General features: G+C 25.4%; 1 protein-coding gene across 1 annotated transcript in view; it reads left to right on the top strand.

Annotated features, from left to right (window-relative positions):
* LOC111612919 overlaps positions 1-25492 on the top strand; it is a 41076-nt gene continuing 15584 nt past the window's right edge. The window contains exons 1-15 of the mRNA XM_023354213.1: positions 1-152; positions 232-471; positions 2283-3817; positions 4658-5156; positions 5239-6257; positions 7730-7826; positions 8892-8934; positions 12887-12990; positions 14879-14954; positions 16992-17723; positions 17799-17886; positions 18061-18211; positions 20780-20889; positions 20963-21110; positions 23295-23784. Coding sequence (XP_023209981.1) covers positions 150-152; positions 232-471; positions 2283-3817; positions 4658-5156; positions 5239-6257; positions 7730-7826; positions 8892-8934; positions 12887-12990; positions 14879-14954; positions 16992-17723; positions 17799-17886; positions 18061-18211; positions 20780-20889; positions 20963-21110; positions 23295-23784 — 5335 coding nt within the window. The 5' untranslated portion in view covers positions 1-149. The remainder of the gene's footprint in view (positions 153-231; positions 472-2282; positions 3818-4657; positions 5157-5238; positions 6258-7729; positions 7827-8891; positions 8935-12886; positions 12991-14878; positions 14955-16991; positions 17724-17798; positions 17887-18060; positions 18212-20779; positions 20890-20962; positions 21111-23294; positions 23785-25492) is intronic.

Genomic DNA, 25492 nt, shown 5'->3' with positions numbered 1-25492 from the left:
TTGATAAAACAGAAAAAGTTAATTCAGAAATTTATTTGAGACATAAAATTTCTGACATTATTCAAAATATTATTTTTCTTCTAAGAGCTTCAAATTTAATTGTTCCAATTATTTGTGATTATGTTACATTCCTACAAAATATTCAAAATATGGTGAGATTTTAAAATTGTTTTGTTTTATGATTTGTAAATATACTTTAAAGTGAATAATTTCTGTAATTTTTCTTAATAGATTCCCGATTATCCAATTCACCAATTATATTCAATTATTGAAACATTAAAAGTGGAAGAAAAAGTTCAATATTCATTTGATAATTTCAAGAATGATAATTTTTCTCATATTTGTTTTTATTATTTTCAATTAATTTGTGCTCTACTTTGGATGATGCATGTAAGAGATAATTTTTCACAGTCTTATCGTAAAATTCAAGATAATTTCATTTTTTCACAATCAAGCAGAAAAAGAAATTGGGTAATTAAAAATATATTTTTATTTTATTTTATATAATTATATTTAAACATTGATTTAATACTTAGAATAATAAATATATATTTTTTACTTAATATCTTCCTTAAAATCCTAAGGAACTCTATATGTATAGGTGATTTTCACATTATAACTTAATTAGTTCTTAGAGATTAGGAATAAGTATGTTAAACTAAATCTCTATATTTAATAACTTCTTATACATGAGGTTATGTTCTGACAAATTAACTCTATAATTAAATTCATAACTCTATTCATAACTTAAGAGTAAATTGTAGAAAGTAAATAGAACACTCAAATTATATATTTGTTAACTTAAAAATTAATATGAAAGAATAACCAAGAAAGCGTAATAAATAACAATAATTTAATTTGTTTAATTTAATTATAATTTATTATTTATGTTAATTTATNTAATAAGATTTATATGATGTGCATATTTAATAAAAAAACAATACATTCTATATGTTTAATATAGGTAAGAAGTAAAATAGTAAAAGTTCTCTGCCTGCCAATATATATACATAGAGTCATGATAATTCAAGGTACTACCATCCTTAAGCCAAAGCACATGTATGCAACTAGAGCATGTTAAAAATTACATATTTAAGTAATTCAAATCAAGTGTTTGATGAGACACCATAGGCTGAAATTGTAAGCAAACTGTAAGATCTAACATTGACTTTTAATTTATTGTGTTGTGAAATGATATGGTTGCCACTTGCCCCCTATTGTACAGGACATCATGTATTTTAAGTGCAATATATTATTATTATCTACACAATAATAATTATTGTTGTGTTAATTAATTAATGTCATCGAATATTACTTCATGGTTTTCTGGCTCCATATTATCTATATTAAATGCTTATTTCAGGTAGCTAATTGTTTGAATTTTTTTCATTTTTTATTAGGACAGCTTCAGATTCCTGATGAATATCAGTCACTTTAAACTTTCAACTATTTTTGAGGATTGAACAATATTTAAAAACTACACATTTTCATTCTAAATTTGTAAAAGCAAACTCCACACACATGCAATATTAACCTTTTTCTATGCTGCTAAAAGTATTAACTTTTTTTGGCAGTATGATATAAAAAAGAATAAAAAGTCAATACTTTTAGTTAATACTGTACATATGTGAAGTCTGTTTTTACAAATTTAGAATGAAGATGTGTAGTTTTTAAATATCATTTGATCCTCAAAAATGGTTGAAAGTTCAAATTTAGTTTGAATGGTGACTGATATTTATCAGGAAGCTGAAGCTGTCCTAATAAAAGATGAAAATGTTCCTTCATGGTAAATTTAAATGGTTGGCTACCTGAAATAAGCATTTAATACAGATAAAATATTTAATGTCATGTTTGTTATTATAAAATAAACACAACATTATTTAATGCTTTTCTGTTGTATATATATTCCATATACTTTGAGTTTTCAATAGTTCAGGGTTGAATAGCATGAACTATTGAGACACTACTGTATATATGTATAGGCAGAAAGAATTTTGACATTATGTAAAAAAGCTTTAATGTTGTAAAAATAATTGCAAACAAAAGTAATGAATTATAAGAGAGAAATGAATCATATGAATTTAATTAATTTTTTTTAACTTAGGAATCAGTTTTTATAAGTTGGGAGTAATTTATTAATGATCTGAAACAAATGAATTATTTATATGATATGAAATAGGATGGCAATAAAATAAATATTTTTTCTAAATTACAATATTAAATCTTAAGATTTAATTAAACTTCATTAAATTCAATTTTCTATCTATATTTTTATATTTTAGGCAAATTACACTCATGATGCTGTTTATAAAGACTTACTCAAATGGGCTGTTAATCTTTATCCATTTCAATCATTTTTTCAAAATGATGTTCTTGAACATATAATAATAAATGTTGTTCTAGAATTACAACCATCAGAAGAGATAACTGAATACCTGGCAACTGTTTTTTTTAATCATGATACACTTAGCACAAATATTAAAAAATTGTTACTTGAATTACTTGAAGAATGGAAAACTATAAATGTAAATAGTGTTGAAGGGAATTTATTTTCTCAGGAAGAAGGAAGTGAGTTGAATGAAAATGAAAAAATTGATGAAGACAGTAAAATTATTTTTCAAAAAGCATTGCAAAATAATATCTCAAATGCTGAAAATAACAGTAAGAATGATTCTATGAAACTAAAATCTCTTTATGATATATTTTTGCTTAAATGTCAAAGACAAAGAGAGAAAACAGATAGATTTCAAACTTTGTTAGGTACCAGTACATATAAAAATTCATATATATCTTCAACCTTAGATGATGCTTACATAGTTAGTTTATTTTCTTTTGAATTGGATGATTCATATGTGGAATTTTTAGAAATGTTTTTAGATATAAATGCTTTTAAGTATTTGAGTCAAGATAATGCAGATAGATTAAATATACCCTTAATCCCACTTTATGCTGAAAATATAAGGGAGCAAATATATCAAAAAAATAAAAGCTTATTTAAGAAAAGAAGTCAATTTATATTTCCTATTATAAGCAACTTATGGAAAAATTATTGTTGGAAAGAAGAGCATAAAAATAGCAATAAACAAACAAGAAAGATTTTCAAACCAAAATCCTCATCAACTCCTCAAATAAAAAATGTTAAAAATTTGCAGAAAGATTTTTCAAATAAAGAAATAATAAGAGAAGGGTCCAATTTAGAACTATCTTCTACCAATTCAAAAGAGTTTCATCAACAGCAAATTAATTTATTTCTTCAATATGTAGATTCTAAATTTAAAGAAATGGAAGATAAAATTGATTGGTTATGTTATTGGGCAAAAAATTATCCTATATGCTCTTTAGAAAATGATATCTTAAATGAAAGACCAAAATTAAAAGTTGAAATTCATCCAATTCAAATTTTATATGCTTTGTATCATTTGAAAACAAATTTTAAATTTGTAAAACATGTTGATGAAAAAAATGATGATAAAAATGAAAAATACATTGAAGAAACATTAATACATAATAGTGAAATGATTGATTCTAAAATTGTTTCTGATAGTAATTCACATCTGTCTGAGAAGACAAATGATAATTTTAAATCTGATTTCTGTACTTATGTGGAACCCACCAAAGAAGTCAATCTTTGTACTAGTTTGAAACAAAGTATTGTGTCATTAAAAGAACAATTGAATAATTGGAGAGTTAAAAGGTCAGAAATTGCTAATAATGTTCATTTGAAACTTAATGAAGCATTACCAAAGAATATGAATAGTATTTCATCAGAGGATGTAAGGGACAAATTACCAAATAATGAAGCTGTTCCTATGCAAAGGTATGTTTTTGTATTATTAAAATTTGTTTTTAACAAAAAGTACTGTAATGAAACATAATGAGCTATAATATTTTATTTAAAATTTCTGTAATTTATCTAGCATTATAACTTGTCTTCATGCTAATGATTTAAAGATGTAGTCATTGAAATGTCTGTATCAGAATAATTATAGATAATTAAAAATAAAATGTAAAATTTACTTAATCCATTATATGAATTCAATGTTTAGATAAATTAACAAGCATTATATTCAGTCAGCATGAACAGTTTTGTAAAAAGCTTTTTTTTCAAATTTATTCTATGTTATACAAATTGCTAAATTATTAATAATTCATTAATTATTTAATTATTAAATATATGAAAGTGTGTCATTTATTATAATTGTTAATCTTTTAATTAGATGAAATATTTCAATCAGGTTTGTTAGAATAACATGTAACTTGGTTAATCTATTAGTACTCGATTAAAATTAATGAATAATAACTAATTTGATTTTAATTACTTTTTAACTAAAAAATTAAATCATCATTTCTATATGGCTTATTTAATAATCTTTTACATATATTTTAAAACTTTCATTTATAACTCTTCATATATTTAATCATCAAAGTAATAAGTAAATAGAAGATTTATATTACATGTATGATATGAATAATTTCTTTATTAATCAGTTTTATTTTTTATATTATACATTTTATTCATATAAGATATATGGATAAAAAGCCAAAATAATAATAAAATTATATCTGCATGTACTGAATNAATGATAAATTTTAAAATAAATTTTATATATATTTGTTTATTTATTTAAAGTACCTTTATACTCATTTTATTTTTTAGGTTGATGCAGAATGATGTTTATTCTTTTCAAGATCAGAATGAGAATGACATACATTATTCATCTTCAAGAGTTAGTAAATTTTTATCTCTTCCAAAAGTCAAAACTCAAGAGTTTGAAACTGCAGTCAATTCTGAAAACACTAGTTCATTAACATCAGTTACAAAATTACCTTCTGGAAGTGGAACTAGTTCAACAAATGAAGGAAATAAATTATCCTCATATTCCAATCAACCTGTTGTTTATCCTACAACATCAAAGCTTACAAGTAAAGCCAATAAGAATGGGAAATGCTTGAAAAGAGTTAATTTTACCAGATATGAAGATTTATTTGCAGATAGAAATAATAAGTTACCCAGAACTTATACAAATATTGGCATTCAAACTTCAGTAAATGAAGAAAATGAATTTAGTAATAGGGAAAACAGACATGCTGTTCGTGAGATGTTAACTTCAACTGTTCAAGGAACTTTCTGTCAAGAATTAAGAAATATGGCTGAAGTAAGTATTGTCTTGAAATTTTTAAGTTTATGTTTTTCATTTGTATTTAAGAAATTAGAATTATATACTGTTCAATTTTCAGCAAATGGGTTTAAGCTTTATTGCTGGTGCTATTGGATGTATTAGTGTACAGTCACAGCAATCAAGAACTTATCTTTCAAATGCAAATACTCAGACAGAAATTATAGATGCTAATGTGTCAAATTCAAGCTGTAAAAATCAAACAAAAAATACTAATCATAATGTTGCTGAACAAATTTCGTTACAGAGGAAGACAGATGAACACATAACAATGAATAAAGAATCATCTGAGATAAGAGTTTCAAGTAATTTAAAATTAAACTCAAACCATAACAGAACACAAAAAGATATTGGACATAATCTTATTGGTATAAAGTCATTAGATGATTGCAAGAATGATAAATTGTTTCATAATGTTAGACATTCTCATCGATCATTGCATGCTGTTGAGGAAGAAATGGATTCTGGTAAAGATGTTACTCCCGACACTCTAGATGAATTATCAGGAATTGAAATTTCTATTGACTCTTGCTTTGATAATACTACTACAGAGAAGGATCCTACATTTTCATTCAAACTTGAAGAATATGTAAATAAAATAATTTCATTTCCACATGTTTTGACATATGATAAAAGTGTAGACAAAACTTGTTTTCAAAATAAAAATCATCAGTTTTTAACAATAAACCAGAAATTTAAAGAAAATAATAATTTTTGTTATCAGCTTTTAAATATTCCAAACAAGCAACCAAAAGAAGAATTATTTAAACTGCCTCTTAAGTCACAATATGAATTAATAAGCCATTGGAATTTAAATGCTACAACAGAAAAGAAAAATTCAGATATTAGATCAATGCTACCTGATTTATTAAAATCAAAATCAGTAAAAAATAAAAATATTCCTCTTTTACAATATTCTGAAAATAATTATGGACCTTTACTGTACTTAGAAGAAGAACAAAATCATAAGTTTATTACACAGAAGAATTTAAAAAATAAACAAAATGAAAATTTACCCATGAATTATGTTCAGGATTACCTTTTGAAGAAGAATAAGTTGGCAAAAAAGTTTGAAAGAAGGTAAGAACTATTACACACACATACATATATTAAATAGCAAATTATTTTTAATAATTCAATTTTAGAAATTTTTAAACCTGTATTTTAGATTATCATCATCAAAATTATTTTTAGTTTCTATTGAGCATTGACATTTTTATATTAGTATACAAAGGGTATTACTATGGCCTGTGGTGTTCCTGCCTAAATCTGCAATTGGGCCAAAACTTTGGTGGATGAACCCTGGCCCTTAACTACCCCACACCAAATTTCAGGTTTGAACTTGTGTGGGCTGTAGATTAAAAATTCAAAAACTTTCTGTGGTTTTTCCTGGATATCTCAGAAAAGCAATTGCTGATTTTGATCAAATCAAAACTAGGTGATACAACTATGTAAGGGCTAAATCCATTATTTTTTTTACAGATTTTTACATACACATTTACTTTTTGAAACAATCAAAACAATAATTGTTCAAATATTTGCTCTCCCTAGCAGAGCCTGTTACAAGTTGCAAAATATACAGTCTGAGATTACAATGTCTGATCTATAGGTCTGTAAAGTTTTGTTAATTTATTTTGATGGTAAGATACTGAGAAAAATAAACAGTAGGGGATCAATATATGATAACAGGTTGCTAATGATAAGTTTAATATGAAAATGATCTGTGTGGATTTATTTTAAATTTAAATTTTCTTATATCTTACATCAAGATAAATTAGTGAAACTTTGCGGACACATATATTGGACATTGTACTTTTAGACAGTATATTTTTTGTTAATATGTGCTTCTTGTCCTTAATTACTTACATTATGCTTGTATCCACTTTGGACATTCTTGTGAACTAGGACTTGTTATATTGAGGGAAGAGAAACATACAATTTCCAATTAAGATTACATTACAATAAATATATTTATTGTAATGTAATGTAATCTTGTATGCCACTACAACAAGCATTTTAGGCCAATGTTCCTCCTCAGCAGACGTTACCATTTTCTTTATATTTTAATACATCCATATATTTCTTTCAACATTTTCGGAATTGACTTTTAAACCTCAGTTTAGAAAATTCTTCCAGTAGAATTTCTTGAAAATGTATCTATTCACTTAAACATCACTTATTCATGAAATGGGTTACCAATGCATCAACCAATGGGGTAATTATCCTGTTCATATCACTTTGACAGCTGTTGACAACTTATTTGGAATTTATTTTTAATAATTCCTTTGTCTCTATCCTACTAATGTTAGTAAGGATTAAAGTAGATTAATTTAATCCTTACTAAAATTAATTTTTAATATATCCATTTGGATTCTCAGTTAATAATATAATTTATAAACTTGGTTATAAAAGGTCTCACATTTTAAATATTAGAGTTTTTTTATAAGTTATTTTCTAGCAATTTTTCATGTTTATGCTTAATAAATCTGTATGTAAAATAATTTTTTTAGTGTTTCAAAAGATTTTTAATTGGAAGTTTCTATAAATTATAGGACAAAACATAACTCTGGAAGCTCTTCTGAAAGCAATAGTGATAGAAGTGAATTACCATCAAAAACAAAAGATGTTACTCATGATCATTCTAAAATGGTAATTAATAGTAATTATATAATAAAACTATTATTATAAATCTCAAAAATGACAGAAATGGCTGAGACAGTGAGAGTTTTCATAAAGTCATTGCTTTCTCCAAAGCGTTCTTAAAGGTTAAACTGTGTAAGTGATGAGTTTTGATGTATCTTCTCATTTATTAGTCACAGAGCTTATCATTTCTGAGACATATGAGCTCAATGAAAGATTTTCCTAAGCAAGCTCAGCAATAATGTCACTATATTTTAACTAGTAATGAGTTTCCATCGGTGACTTTAGGAAAACTCTCAGTAAGTGTCAATCTGCTGTTTTAAGAGTTTGGATGTAGTACATTTACTTTCATTTATTCTTTTAAAATTATAATAAAAGGTTATAAAAGTTATTAATTTGAATTAGAATCAATTTAAGTACTGATCAAATCTGTATTTAAAAACTAATAATAATAATAAAGAATCTTTAGCCCGAAAATTACATAGCATTTATTAAATTAATTAACCAAGTTCTAGCCAAGAAGGTAATCCAGCATTATTATCTGATTACACAAAAGCATGTTAACAAAAAGTATAGTAAAATTGGCAGATTGGTCCTCAGAAATTTTCATAAGTAATTTGATTTGGATATTTTTGGTCCTCTTCCTCATTATCTAACAATCCTGTTGTGATCCTAGCAAAATCTATAATGAGTATGAATTTATTAGTGAAGAAAGAGTTTAAAAAATGTAAAAGCTAAATTGGAGTTTTGATAATTTAGTTTTTAGACAATGCTTTATATGTTTGGTGTTGTCTAGCATTATGTTATCATATTTTCAGTTTTAATTTGAGATGTGTACTATTTAAATATTCATTACATTTGCAAAGATTGAAGTAATTAATTAACAAACGACAAATTAAAATTTTATGTTAAAAATATCTGAAAAATGTAAAAGTAAAAAATTATTTATAAAATATTTAAAAAGAAGTTTATTCAAATAAAATTCAAAATATTTTAAATATAGCAAATATTTTAAAAAATATTTATTTATCAGTTTTTGCCATGTTTATTTTATCTAGTTTTTATTCATTTCAGAAAGAAAAAACATTAAAGATATTATCTAGTGATACAATATTAAGTAAGTAGTTTATGTATTAAATTATAAATGAAAATATAATAATTTTTCTTAATTTAATTTAATAATGATGTTTAATAATAATGATGATGATGATAATAATAATGTTTAATTGTAATTAAATTAAACATTTTCAAATTAACCTTTAGAAATAAAAAAAGAATTCAACAAAGAATATTTTATTTTTTTTTTGTAATTTTTTCAGTTTTCTATAAACTAGTAAAAATTTAAAAAATAATAATAATAAATAATTTCTGTTAAAAGTCAAACTTTAAAATTATCTCACTTAATTATCTGTCAATTTCTGTAAACTCTCACACATTGGAATGCACCAATTGTCTGTACAGAAAGTTGCACAATAGTAACAGCAGCACTTACTTATGCCTCATTATTTCTCCTATTATTTTATCACTGGTTCTTTATCACTTAAAAGTAATTAAGAACTAATGCAAAAGTGAGGAAGACAAATAAATTGATAGATTCAAAGCCATAATTAGTCACAGTGAAGCTGAGATTATACTGTTAAAGTGCATCAAATGGTTTGAGATGCAGGAAGGAGTAGGAGGCAACACAAATGCTGCTTTTGGAAAAAATTTGCAGCATTCTTTTTCATAAAGATTAGGAATGCAGTGAAAAAGATCAGAATAATGATTATTTTAAAAATTAGGCTTGAATGTGTTTGAACTTATGTTTTATATTTGTTTTATTTTAAATTGTATTTATTTTGGAAATACCTATGATGTATTTCATTACTGTTGTATAAATAATTTTTAGAAAAACTTCTACCAACTGTCTTTTTGTTTATCTGTTAATATTCTGGTTCATACATTGACAGATAATTGAGATTTTATTATATTAAATTTTCTTATATGCATAAAATATTTATTTATGAAAAGCAGAGACAAAAATTCAGCAAAATATTTTTCTTTTATTTTATTTCATAATTTTATTTAAAAATAAGATTACTTAACAAAAATTTTATATCATTTGAATACAGTCATGTCTCACTTGATTTAATTTGATATATATTAATATTCCCTGAAACAAGCTTTAAAATTAATAGATTTTAAATATAAAATTTCTGTGTTTAATTTATAATAAGTGTGTATATGCATGCTAAAATAAACAAATATATGCTAAATGCATATTTAACTTCAAAAAACTTAAAACTTTAGAGTTTGAACAAATATTATTTAAAGTAAGTTTATTTCATTTCTTTAATTACAATAAATTTTAAAAAGTTTATCAAAAAGATGATGATAAGCCAAACTGAAAATAAAATTAGAATAAAAATTTGAAATTCAACTTCCACTATTGATGTCATTTACCTTCATCAAGAAGGATTTTTTTGAGTATATAATAAGAGAATATTATAATTGCTAATTATTATTAAGATTATCATGCAGTGAAAAATAGATGAAACCATATGTCAGATGAATTCTTTCAACATACTACTATAAACATCACTATAGATCTATAAATAAATTATTAGTCTAAAAAACAATAATTTAGTGAAGAAATTTTCTATTTTTGAGTTTAAAAAAATACAGTAGTATATCGAAATACAAATTATAAATCTTGAATAAAAAATTCAAATTATTATTAATACTTTCCATATCTATCATTATATCAGTTGATGATATACCTATGAAATATTTATTTCACTTTGTTTTATAAATGAAAAAGAAAACTAAATTTAAATTAATTTTATTAAAATTTATAAGTATTAGAGAGAATATGAGGTTTAATTGAAAGTAATGAGACTAAATTTATATTGTGCACTATGGCATAATATAAATTTAGTCTCATTACTTTCAATTAAACCTCTAGCACTATGGCAAGACTGTAACATTTGTTTGCATAACAGTCAATTGAATAATCCTTCCTGAATATTTGGTGTAAGATTTAATCTTCTCACATCAATTTAATAAGTACAGTAGAGCATTGATTATCCGACTCAATTATGGACTCAGTTTTGGTCAAATAACTGAAAAATCGGATAACCAAAAAAAATGAAAAAAATACATTATTAGTATAGTATACAGGTAGCCCTTGGTTTATGCCAGTTCAATTTACGCCTATTCATAATAACGCCGCTGCGCAATTTATCGTTTCGAGGTGTAATTCCCCGATTTTCCCTATGCTAGACTGATTTTCATTTCAGTGTTGACGTATTTACCGAGCCGCGACATTGTACATTCGTTAAAACAAAGATTTTTATTAAATATATTTATTTTTTCTGTTTAATATTATTGGGTATGTATACATTTGCATTAAATTAATATTAAAATACTAAACGTTTAGGTACCCACGAGTCAAGATATTAAACTTAATAGTCCAATAAATGGCGTCCGAATCCATAGCGCCAATGAATGTATCCCGTATCAGTTCATTCAGGAAAACACCTTACGACGCAATAGCACTTCCGGCGATCACAAATTATCGTTAGTGAGACAAATCTACTTCTCGTTGGCCAGACGATATTTATCTCTCCTTAGCCACCTTGAATTTTCCCGCTCAAACTGACCTTATATATGCGCTACGGCGACCGGTGGTCGACCAATCAGTGTCTTCGCTCGTCTGTAGCTCTACGTCGGGTTAACGTATCCTTTCAACTAAGGAAAGTTTGACGGATGAAGTTTGTGAGTTAGACAATGTTGGGAGCGAAGTGCAAATGTAAAAAGGAGCATCATATTCGACCATATTCCGAAATTCTTAATGAAAGAAATCAAAAATGTAAACAATTAAAGATGGATACTTTTTTCCGAAAAATGTAAGAAATTCGAAACTAAAATTTTTAAATAAAAACATTTTACTTTATTTTATGATAAAATACATTTTAAAAATTAAAAATTTATATGTATTTTGTATTATATTGTATTAATAAACAAAATTATTAGCTTATTTTTCACTTATGTAGAACCTAACCCTATACCTCACTGTAAATACGGGTTCGTTTTACGCCAATTCGATTTGCGCCAGCTTTTGTAGGAACGGAACTACGGCGTAAACCGAGGGCTACCTGTATTAGTATATCCCATGTAATTAGTATATTATTATATCACTATTAACCAACTTCGCGTTGAATTTTCATCGATGTTAAGCCTAACAAATTTTTTTTTAAAATAATAATTGTCGCTATTGTATCGTTAAAAATTATTTTTAAATTATTTTATAGCTCACAAAACAAACAACCACTCATAATTAGAAAATTAAGTCTCGTTTAAATACTGGCCGCCCTTTAATGGTTGAGCTGTGTTGCCAGCTAAAACACGCAAAAATTTAACAAAAATAATATTAAAGTAGCCAAGACATAGCCAAATATTGCAGTGCCACATCACTAGCGGACATTTGAAATTTGCCGACTAGAACGGTCGGTTAACCGATGTGACGGTTAATCGGGGTTCGGATAATCGATGCTCTACTGTATTGTTGAAGATTTAGTTTATGTATGTTTTGTATAGCTGTTAGAAAAGATTGGAGAAAAGAATATTATCAATATATTCAGTGAAATTTTATATGAAATTGAAAAAAAAGAGTGCAACTGAAATTATGATGCATTAAAAAATACATATAGTGATGAAGTTCTGTCATGGACTTCTTGGCATAAAATGTTTTTGAATATCGTTCTTTAAGATTGACAAATGGCAATCATAAGTCATTATTAGAAGGCAAAGGTTGTTATTTTGAAGCCATCAAAAACATTCAAAAAAGCTGTAATTGATGTGTAACAGCTTGATGAAAATGACCTCCAAGGATGCTATGAGGCATGTAAAAAAATGATGGAATAAGTGCATTATGTCAGAAGGAGCTTACTTTTAAGGGAATTAGCATTAAAATATAATAATTTCAAATAATTGATTTGTAATAAAATTAGCTTCATTACTTTTCAACCATATCTTGTATATTTGATTAAGAAATATGTTTAATGATATTTTAAAATTTTATTTTCTAGAGCAGTTACAACAACATTCTCATTTTCATTCAACTCAGACCAGTCAAACGTATGCAGATATTCAATACAATGTAGTCTCTAAACTAAAACTGGATACCAAAAAGGTATTTCATATTTATTATTAAAGTTTAAAATTATTATATTTTTCATCAATCTAAACCTTGGTTATAAATCATAAATATATGTAATCAGTTTACATTTATAAATCTTTGCAAAATTTTATAAATTTAAATTAGTTAAGTACAAATTATTTCAAAATAACATTCAAGGGATCATTCATAAATTACATGATGCTGTTTTTCAACTACTATCCCATCCCTCTGTAATGTATTTGCAACACTATTACACATACACACCCACAAAATTATATAATGCATATCCTTGATTAATCCCTTTGATTGTAGGAATAATAAACAGAATGGCTTACTATTCAACACTTCAGAAAGAAAAATATTACTCAAGGGTGAGACTCTATCATTATGTAATGTTTTTACGAGTGTAAACACCTCCACCCTTATAATGCATTATAATGATTACCTACATACCTACACGTCCATCCATATCTCCATTTTGAAATTTAGGGACAGCCCCCAATTAATTATTGGGGGCTGTCAAAATGGAGATATGGATGGACGTGTAGGTATGTAGGTAATCATTATAATGCATTATAAGGGTGGAGGTGTTTACACTCGTAAAAACATTACATAATGATAGTCTCACCCTTGAGTAATATTTTTCTTTCTGAAGTGTTGAATAGTAAGCCATTCTGTTTATTATTCCTACAATCAAAGGGATTAATCAAGGATATGCCCCCAATAATTAATTGGGGGCTGTCTCAAAATTTAATGTAGATTAAATAGAATAATAATAGATTTGGAATGAGTGAGTTTAAAGTTGTTTTCATTTCTTATGCCGTAAATATTTCTTGTCAGCTCATGATTTAGAAAGAACAAAGAAGAAAACTGACTTTCTGCTCTGAAACTCTGAAAATGAAAGGGATGCCAATCTTATTTTCAGAGAGTAAGTCTATTAGATACAAGTTAACATAATAAACCTAACACAAATGACATCTAATGTACTGGTAACTCTCATGTAATGTGATAGTTAGGTTTCATAAAAATGTCATATCATAAAAATCATGCTATGTGAAACATATGACATAAAAAGTGGGTTTATATTCTAAAACAATTTTCTTAAATACAAATTTTACTTATCGTGTAAGATAAAACAGTCTTGTTTAATTCAGAAAATTTCATTTAACAAAACATGAATTACAAAACAAAAACAAACTTATTAAAATTTGTAAAATAAAGAATTGTACATAAGTCTTTTATTTCACACAAAAATAAATTTTATTCATCACTACTATCTTCTAAAATTAGATTTTACTGATATTCTTTATTTACTAGCAGCCAGATATCTTCATCACTTGAAACCTTTTGGACATTGATTCTTTGTTCTGGTTTAGTTTTCAAGAAGTCAGTTGTGAGAGTCTGCTCAGTGTCACCAGGATATATAACATATTCTTAATTATACTGCTTTATTTTTTCAGCATATTATTTGTTTAATATTTTTTAAAACAATTCATGTATTATTGTATTAGATATTATGAAAAAATATAATACAATAACTACAAATGCAATAAGTTTAATTTGCACAGCACTTCAACTTCTATGTTTTTAAAGTAGAAATAAAATCTTTATATTGAGTTATTAGAGTAGAAATGATTAAATTAATGTTTATTCTTAATTTACTGTGTTCTGATTTACTAGTGAACAAAAGTAAATCATAAATAAATAAGTTTCATTCACACTATAAAGTCTCTTTACATTGTAAATAAACTAAATTATTTAATTTGTAACTTGTTAGAATGTTAAATTCTATCTTTAAAAAGTTATTGCATTTACAAAGTTAAAAAACATATTTGAAATTTGAAATTTTTGTTTGGAATATTTTAATATGATTATTTCTAATAAGTATAATTCTTTTAAGGCTGATACTGCACTTACAACTAGCAGATCTGAAGTTAAGAATATTGAAACACTAACAGATGAAAATTGCTTCTTTGGTTAGTATAGTTTATTTAATAAAATTAAATAAAACTTATTTTTAAAAATATAATTTTATTATTATATATAATAAGCTTGTATTTGTTTCTAAACTATTTAAAAATCTGTTGAGTTTTATCCCCACAGATTAAGTTTGTTTTCTTTATTTTCTTGTTTTTTATCAGACATGACTTCATATTTGATAGGATCCTAAATTAGATTACTAAAAATTTTTAACAGCTAATATCAATTTCCTCTTTTGGTCTTTCCTTATAATTATTCTATTTGCTAATCAAATGACTTAAAAGGAAGTAGTTTTTTTATGAATATAATTTTTGATACATCTCAAATTTTTACTAAGTTACATTACTATTTACTGTATTAGGAAACCTATACAACTGCTGACCAGCATTCAAAATATTGATTTTTGAATCAATGTGATTTCAATTTAGCTAATGTAGCCTAGTATTTGTTGAAAATTTTTAGTATACTTACATGATATCCTAATATTGAAATAAATAATTTTACTATATTTTAACAATATTTGTTATTTCTGCTGTTAAGACATTTGTTGCTCATATGTTTACTGAAAAATAAAAGGCTGTCAATTAAGTCATGGCAACAGTTTTTCAGAATATTCAAAATTTTTTAGTTACATTTGTGGTATAGTGTATGGAAATCTAAGGTAGCAATTATGCATTTAGAAATATATTTAAATAAATCAGAGCTTTAAATTCTGATTTTGAATTTTAATACTTCTCATTTTATAAATAGAAATCTGTTGTTCAGATTTTTTACCATCTGATGATGAAATACAGACATTTTCATTTTATCAAAATTTAACATGTCTTGATCATTATTTTTATCATTAATGTCTTCCAATCTTCATGTTGCTTGCTCTACCTGATTTGTCTGTTTTCATTATAATATTAACTCTAAATACAGTAAAACATTCATTAGTTTAATATAATGTTTAAAACCAGCTTCATTATTTTCATGACAAAACAATGAAGCAGATGCAGTTTCTTCTTTGATTTCTGAATTGTTGATTAATAATTATTTTCAATATTGGGGGAAAAAAAGCCAAATTTCAGATGTAATGTTAGAATACACTTGAGATATGAAGTTTTATATTCATTTTGACTAGATATAAAAACTTCAGAATTTTTTTTTGAACAATATGAAACTTTATCATAATGTGATATAAAGTGTGATAAAGTTCAGAACATTAAAAATGTATTAAATAAGTGTATCAGAGCTTGCTAGTGAATTATTCTAAGAATTTTAAAGAAACTATAATTTATTTCTGTTTAAAAATTGGAAAATTGAGCTTCCAGATGGAACATTGATGGTTACTCTCTTTGGCAAAATTTTGTGTCAGGCTATTAGTACATTGTAAATCAGTTATCAAGCTAAAAAATGTCACAAAGTAGATCTTAAATTTTCTGTATCAATTTGAAAAACAAATAATAAATAGATAGATAAAGAATAAAATTATCATCTTTTTCCTAACAAAAATAGATGAAAGCTTAATATATGAATTAGAAAAATACAAATCTATATTTTCTTGTAGTGATAGTTTTACTATCTAGTAAGAAAAAATGGGAAAGTTTGAACAGTAGTTCACAAAACTGATTAAATCAATAACTGTATTCTAAGAAAAATTAAACATTAAGTAGATATGTGCATATGGAAATTAAACATTTTATGTTTGCCAGATCAAATGAATAATGATAATTTTTATTTAAAAAATATTTATTAGTTTTATGTAAGAATGTTATTTTTTTTTGATGTAATCATAATTAATTTTTTTATGATTCTAAATCATTTTATTAATTTCTATTTTTTTAGCAATATTTTTTTATTATTAAAATTATCAATAATTTTCTTAATAACAATAATGCAAAATGTTTAGTTTATAGTTATCAGGGTTTTTTACATTAATTTATTATAATATTTAGATAAAATTTAGACTGTTTACATAGGACTTATTTAATTATTCTAAAATTTATATAAGTAATTTTATTGATATTTTAATTAAATTTATATATTAACAGGAAATGATAAAACTACTAGAGAATTTGGAATTCAAACATCTTTAATATTTAATAAAAGCGAAAATTATGATAAAATAGTTGAAAAACCACTATTAGATGATGATGAAAATAGAAAAGTATACGAAAATCCAATTACAGATAATGAATCACAGAAAATTTTACAAGAAAATATTCAAAGAGAAATAGAAAATAAACAGAAGCAAGTAAACAGTTTAAATTTTAAAAATATTTTAGATCATTTAATAGATGAAAATTTATCCTCTGATGGTGAATTAGTTCAACTTCTTGAAAATTCAAAGCAAAATATTGAAAAAATTGATCCTGAGTTAAAAAATGAGCCCAGGCTAAATAATGAAAATAAATTTGAAACTGAAACAGACAAGACACAAATTTTAGAAGATAACCATGTTGAAAATAATAATAATTGTAAACCTGATTTAAAAAGTATAAGTGTAAATACTGAAAATGAATTTCAAGTTGAAATAAAACATAATGAAAGTTTAGAATTTAATGAGATAGAAAGTAGCAAAAACCATAACTTGAAAACAAGTAAAGATAATGAAAATAATCATCAAACTTTAATAAAAGAGGAACAAATGTTAGAAAATAGTGAAAGAGAGAAATCTGAATGTAAAGTAAAAACTCAAAATGAAAACTTTAGTTTTCATGGTAACAATCTTTTACAAAGAAATACTGTTGAAAATCAAATGAAAGAAGAAATTAAAATTACAGGTATCATATACTATAATAAAAATTAAAAATCAATAATGATGTTTTAATATTTTTAAACATAAAAATTTATTTTAGAAAGTAATGGAAGAGAGAAAAATTTATGTGATGTTGGTGATCAATTGACACAAGAATTATTAGTGGGAAATCAGGATTATGTTAGAAGGTATTTATGATTATATTGTAAAAAAAAGTAATGTTTTTTTCTTTCATTTTTGTTTTACAGTTATTCTGTTATTATCATTATGCAATTTGTTTTGATCTACTCAGTAAATTTAAAAAGCTTTAAATTTATCTATTTAAACTTAATATAAAGCAATTTTCTATTTTTATTCAATAGATATTTAATAAGTCATGATTCTGATAAAGGAAAATATAAAATTAGTGCTAAAGAATCTCTTAATCATCAGTTATTAAAAATGCAAGAAAAATTGGATGCAATTGAAAAAGTTTCAGATACAATGAAAGAAGAAATTAATTCAGCACAAAAGGTAGAAATTATACAATATTGTACTGTATATAAATAATTTTAGTAATATTTTATAGATATAATTTCTTTCTTTCTTTCTTTTATTTTATTTAAATGCACTTTCCTTGTACTTTCCTTGTAAACATTTTAAACAGATTAGAGATTTACAAAATCTTTTATTTGTTTTGTTTTATGTTATTTGTCCATTATGTAGAATGATGTAGAGTATGAATTTTATAGAAGATTTTTATTTAATGATTTAATTTTTAAATTATTATGTACATTTTACTAAAAGATAGATATCTATATTGCCTTTTTTCTAACAAAGAACGCAAAAGAAATTTTAGCTAATCCTGACTTCTTATAGCAATTCTTTTTGATTTATGATCTCTGATACAAGATAGTTGTAAATGAAATAAGCTATATCCAATATGAATAAAGTTGAAAAAATTTTCTGTTTGTATTGTATAATTTTTCAAACAGATTAAAATAAATCCCATTTTTGACATAATTTTTACATACTTATATAAAGATCTTATATACCTCATATGTATAGTATGATCCAAAAGTTCGGGGACTTGGCTTAAAATTCCTTACTTTAAAAAGTTTATATTGCCGATGCACAACCATCTTCAAAGTAATCACTTTGGGTAATGATACACTTTTGCGAGTGCTCATATAACTTCTGGAAGCACTGCTGGAAGCCATTTTTTGAAACCTCCCATCAGGCCCGCAGTAAGCAGGCGTGCAAGGCGTGCACCGCATACGGGCAGCACGTCCAGGGGGCGGAAAATCGAGTGATCGGTCACGTAATATTCAGTCATTGTCATAATACCCACCCTACTTACAGCATAAGAAATGTCTTCATACGGAGAAAAAAATCCAACCGGCGCGCAATTACTATACTGTATTCTTATTTATATTATAGCATTAACAGTGCCTCTATTGGCATTTATCAGAATTAAGATGCAATGCGAAATGTCTGTCGGCAGGTTGAACCATTTGGCGGCGCGTGAAAGCTCATAGTCGTGCTCTATGACAGAAGTTGACAGGACTGGCAAAAATAGGGAATCCTTCTCAATTTGTGCTTGTACGCATTCGAACAGTTCTATCGCATATCAAATTGCAATTGTTTTGTTAATAATTCTTCTGATATGGGTCTAAGTATAATTAATGATATTTTAACTTGGTTAGGATTTAAATCTGAAGCTTAAAGACGATTCAAGTAGTGAAACAGACATTGACAGTATTGATTTGTTTAATGAAATCAATACTTTAAAGTTGCATTTTCCAGAAAACCAGTCTAATGATCCACAAACCCTATTGCAATATCTTTTTACTGATGACTTAATTTCAACATTTCCGAACACAGCAATAGCACTAAGAATATTAATTACATTGCCGGTTTCAGATGCATTTGGTGAAAGGTCCTTTTCAAAGTTAAAAATTATAAAAAAAAAACTATTGAACTTTATATGAAATTTATATGAAATTATGAAAAAACTATATGAAATTTATGAATAAATGCTGAAAAATACATGCAAACCTCCAACATACGATTATTGTTATTCTTTAGGATCAAGATAGTGCCAAGCCACAAAATGCTGATGCAGTGCCTCTGAATAGACTTCAATATAAAGTATGGGTGCCATAATTCTTCATAAATAATGCAAGTATACCATTTAGGAAACCTAAAACAATAATAAAGAATTGCAAACACACATTCAATTACTAAATGTGATTTGGCAATTTGATCAGCTTTTCAAACTATATTCTTTTGAAATAGTAAAAATGAGACTTGTCACTATTTTGCTCTGGTCCCTCATTTCATCTTTATCAAAACTGACTGATTTGGACAAATCCATCATTGCTTCTGAGAAAAAAGAGGAATCAGAAAACAAGAATGATGATGAAACACAAAGATCTTTCTATAAAAAGCAAAATCATGCTTATTCCTTCCAAGTGCTTCATCACAGAGGAGCAAAACACATGCTGGAGATTGCTCTAATCAACAACTTCACTTGTTGCAAGTTAAGTAGATGCAAAAAAAGACTAAAATTAAATTCAGATACACAGAAAGCAATATATTTTTGTGCATTATAGCTGAAAGAAATTGCTCTTTGTTGTTTCACAATTAATAGCTTACTCATTTTGAAAAGATAAAAAGCAATAAAATATTTGGCTTAAGATTATTCATTGTAAAAAGTGGAAAAATTAAAAGTAATGTAATTGCAATTATGTTTTGTGTTTTTTATTACATATTATATTCCTCTGGGTAAAAATAAAAGAAAAATTATTTTTAATACTTGAACATCCATTAAAATGGATATGAACCTCTAAAAACAGGTTAAAATTGAAAGATACAAATGAAAGTATAGTTACTAGATCCCAAGAATCCAAACAATGTTGATTAGTTAAATTATTGCATTTTTAAGATTGTAGGATTTCTTAAGAAGGAATCAAAGATTAAAGATATTAATAAATTGATGTAATTGATAAATTGATTGAATGAAAGTTGAAGTTTCATGAATAAATTCATTGCATTAATTCATAATATATAATTAACAATTTATTTAATGTTAAATTTTAGGCTGTATCATCAATGGAGAATTTGAATCATTTTTATTTATCTGAAAAAATATCTACAGCTACATATATTGATAAAATAAAATCTGTTGTGTTACCCAATAAAGAGCATAGGTAAGAAATATTAGTCTATATTAAAAACATTAAAATTCTTTTACTATTTTAATTGTTAATTTTTAATTTACAGAAAAAGGAATTGGCTGTTTTCTGAAATAAAATTTCCAGAGGAAACCAATAAAATATCACCAGTTGTAGATACAATTACTGAAGAAACTAGTTCGTCTGTAATACACGATAAACATACTAAAGATGAGAAAAATACAGAAATGCATAAGGTAAATTTTATTGAATTTATTTGTCTTATTATTATTTAGATTTTGTAAAACCACATTAAATGTATGAAATTTGAATAAAAAGTTATTTTAAAGTATTTTTTAAGTACCATATTTAAAAATTTCTGAATAAATATGGAATTGATTTCAAAAGCTAATTAACATATTTACCACTGCATAAATTGATTATAACAAAACAAGCATTAATATTTATACATAATTTCTTAATTTAATAATTATTTTACATTACAAACTTTAATATCTAAGTTAATTTAAAGTATTATTAGTTCATAATATAAACTAATAAATGTAAAATATTTTTTATTAGAAAATATTTATCTCAAAACAATTATATTTGTTTGATATTGTAATTTGTAAGTTATGCTATGAATTAAAATATATTGCTTCAGTATTAAACATCTCTAGAGTTTTAAAATCAATTAAAGATTTCAAAATTTTAAAATTATTTTGAATAACTTCTCATTTATTAATATGTCTATATGCTAATTTAGCTAATGTTAAAATACAGTCGGCTCAAGTTAATATGAATTGCTATGGGAACAGTAGTTAGTTCACTGTATCAAAAATTTGTATTAATGGTTTTCAGGGTCAAGGTTAAGGTTGTATAATTTACAGAAATTAAAGATTAATAAGGAATCAAAATCTCTAAATTGCTATGGGAACAGTAGTTAGTTCACTGTATCAAAAATTTGTATTAATGGTTTTCAGGGTCAAGGTTAAGGTAATATAATTTACAGAAATTAAAGAAAGGAAAAAAAACCGCTTTTATTGATCATGTTATTCGAGATTGGGGTGAGAAACGGTGGGGTGAAGCCACCCACTGAAATATCATTAAAATGAATTGTCATCTGACTTAAATATGTTTTCGAAGTTTCAATCTTCTATCTTAATTAGAAGTTGAGGAAATTTGAGTTGCAAGATTTGAGGACGATACAAAGCAAGTTTAAGTACTGTACACGATATTTTTAATACATGCAATATATTAAATTATCATATNAATCAAAATCTCTAAATTATAATATTTTAAATTAATTTACTAAAAGTTAAATAAAATCAAATTTATTTACAAAAATAAATTAATGATCTAAATGATTTTCCAATCAAACAAAATGAGAAGGAGATGATATTCTCCATTTAAGTGTGGAGCAGTATATCAAAGTGATTAAACAAAACAAAGCTAAAAAAAATCCATGACTTTATTCTGTTAATGATTGTTTGAAAAAGTATAAAATATTTTTTGATGTCAAAAGAGTAAAAAAAAAAGGAGTCAAATTTAGCACAAAGTAGCGAAACCTGGCATCACTGTATGCACTCTTGATATACAAACTAGCATATATTTGCATGGGACCATATCCATTTAAAGAGATGGGCATTCTTAAACTTTAATTTGTATTTTCTGAATACAGTAGAATGGTCTGCTAAAACCAGATGTTTGAATTGCTTTACAATTGGAGATCAAACCTGTTCTTGCTTACTAGAAGAAAATTATTCTACTCAAAATAGAACATTTATTACAATACCACTTTGCTTTTTACACTTTTTATAATGAATAATAAAATCATTATTGGAAATATGGTTATTTCTTGAGTAAAGGTAATTTACAGTTCAGTTTAATGGATTCTGATAAAATTTATGTTTGTTTTATTGTGTGAAAATTAGCATTGTGACAATGGCATTTTTCCAGGGTTAAGGCAAACAAACTTTAATGTGATAATTTATTTTATCAGTGTTTGCTTTAAGGAGAGTTTACTGTAATAGAATACAGTTATGTTACATTCTGTAAATTAATAAATTTTATATAATCCAAGTTTTTATAATGAGAATGATAAACAAATTATTAGATAGTAGTAATAATATTTATTTTATAATACTGCATACATAATTTAATTAATAGGATAAAAATGATTTAATGGAACATAAAAATTAAAAAAATGCCTTTCTTTTATTTTTGAATTTTCTTGTTCCATTAATATATTTTTTATAGAGTTGAATTTGTGCATTTTATTATTATTGATTGTTCTGGTTTGTTTTTTTACTTTCTATACACTGTATTAGCACATTTAACTGTTGCAATGTGCAAATTTGTCAATATTGTGCAAATGTGCAAAGTTGTTAATATTGCAAGAACTGATTTATGTAAATGTTTATTATTACAATCATATTTAGGTTCCACAAGTATTTCCTAGAACAGAAATGAATAAAATAGATCCCAGAAGAGAAAAGCAACTTGATAATTTTGATAAACGAACAAAAAGTGCAATTGCTTTACTAAATGAATTAGCAGAAGATAAACATATTTTACAAATCAAAGAAGCTCAATTAACAAGAAATACAGAAAAAAAATTAAGTAGCAATGAGCATAAATTAACAAAATATCAATCATACAAAAAATCATCTAACAGCAGATCATCTATTAAAAGAAATAGAATGCCATATAAAACTGCAAGAGAAACTAATTATCCATATTTCTTAAATAATAATATTCCTAAAATATTTACAAATAAAATTAAGTGTATAAAAAATAAAAAGTCAGAAAATCTAAAATCTAAATGCACTTCTGCTAATCTTGGAGATACATTTATAATTAAAAATAATGAAGATGAAGATTTTGCTAGCATACAGCAGAAAGCTTATCAATCACTGAGAAAATTATATGGTATGTATGTTTTCTGTTTGCTTGATAACTGTATATTTAAATGAATAAATGAGATTTTTCAATATAACAAATTATTATTTTTATAAGTTTATTTATATTTTCCTTGTAAAATATGAAAATCTTTATATTCTTAAAGCCTAATTAGATAATATATATATTTTTTAACCTCATTTGTTAACTAATTTTACATCTTGTATCATTATTCTATAGTTAATGATATACTTTAATATTTGTGAAAAAATAATTATATATTAATTAGTGAAACAACTTCTTTTAACTTTTATCATACTCTTAAAACTACAATGGAGTACATGCTCAATAAAATGGATGAAAAGACTTGAAACAATGATCTGATAATGCAAATTGTTTATTGTATCTGAAGATATAATGGTCCATGCACTGTGAATAAATTATGTATAAATGATATGGGTGAATGGGTATGCAGGTAATTGTTACAGAGCCTTACAAGGAGTAGGGTTGTTTACAAAAAACATCATGTAATGCTAAAGTTTCAGAAGAATGATTGATTTTTGTTTCTGAAGTATTGCATTACAAACCATATGCCATTGCTTTTTATATCATACATGTAATAATAAAATAATGTAATATTCAGTACCTTGTACTATGTATTATTCCTTAGCTCAATTAAGGAATAAAATGTTGAACTGTATTGGATACTATCCTTATTAAAAATAGAGCTTGCCACTCTTCAAATCAATTAGCATGAATGTTTTTGATGTGAAATGATTCAAGGCTCTGTCAACTGTCAGCATTGATTTGCAGTAGTGTCAGTCATTGTCCAAACTGTAGTAGGGGGTAAAAGAAAGACGAGCAGCATACTAGTTTAGTATGTTGAAATCTGTTATATCTGGACCCACAAAATCGAGATTCAAAAGTAATTTAACTTGTTAATTATTATGATGAAATTAAATTGGACATTCAATAAAAAATGGAACATCTGGACTAATTGGACAATATTCAGTACAGGATTTGGGTGTAATTATACTCTGTACTGAATATTGTCCTTCTTAAGAATGTCCATTAAATCAATTGGCACAAATGTCTCGGATTTAACATGTTTCAAGGCTTTGTCAACCATTTGAATTGGATTTCTAGTAATGTCAATCAAATCCATTTACTCCATTACAACTATATCAGAGACATGCACTTATCCCCATACATAGAACCATCTTTTGATAATTTTCCTGAATACCAACACTCTCAGCCATGAAAAAGTACACAATAGCTTGCTGCTCTTACTTACTTATTTACTTCCATACGATACTTCAGACAATGACTGATACTACCATATATCCAATGTAGCCAGCTAGCACAGCTTTGAATTATGCCACATCAAAAACACATAATCTGATTGGTTTAATGAGTGGTGAGGTCTTTTCTTAACAATGATGGTAACCAATACAGAGCATGGGTGTCAAATCTGCACAAGGTGTTCCATTTTTAATTAAAAACCTCATATACATAAAAGTTCAAAAACATCACTAGTTAAATTTTAAATATTAATTAATTATTTATTATAAAAAAGAGGAAATACATTTTCACTCTACAAATTAACATAAGATGATAAATGCCTTTGATATACTATCAAAATATAAGAAAGCATAGATTAATAGATTTGCAAATTCATTGATGCATTATCAGTACCATACATAGAATGAAGTGGTGTGATTAACATCTTCCTTTGACC

Source organism: Centruroides sculpturatus, unplaced genomic scaffold, assembly GCF_000671375.1.
Source record: "Centruroides sculpturatus isolate CEXI.00-Female unplaced genomic scaffold, Cexi_2.0 scaffold112, whole genome shotgun sequence".
Taxonomy (NCBI): Eukaryota; Metazoa; Arthropoda; class Arachnida; order Scorpiones; family Buthidae; genus Centruroides; species Centruroides sculpturatus.
This window is presented reverse-complemented; position numbering and strand designations above follow the sequence as displayed.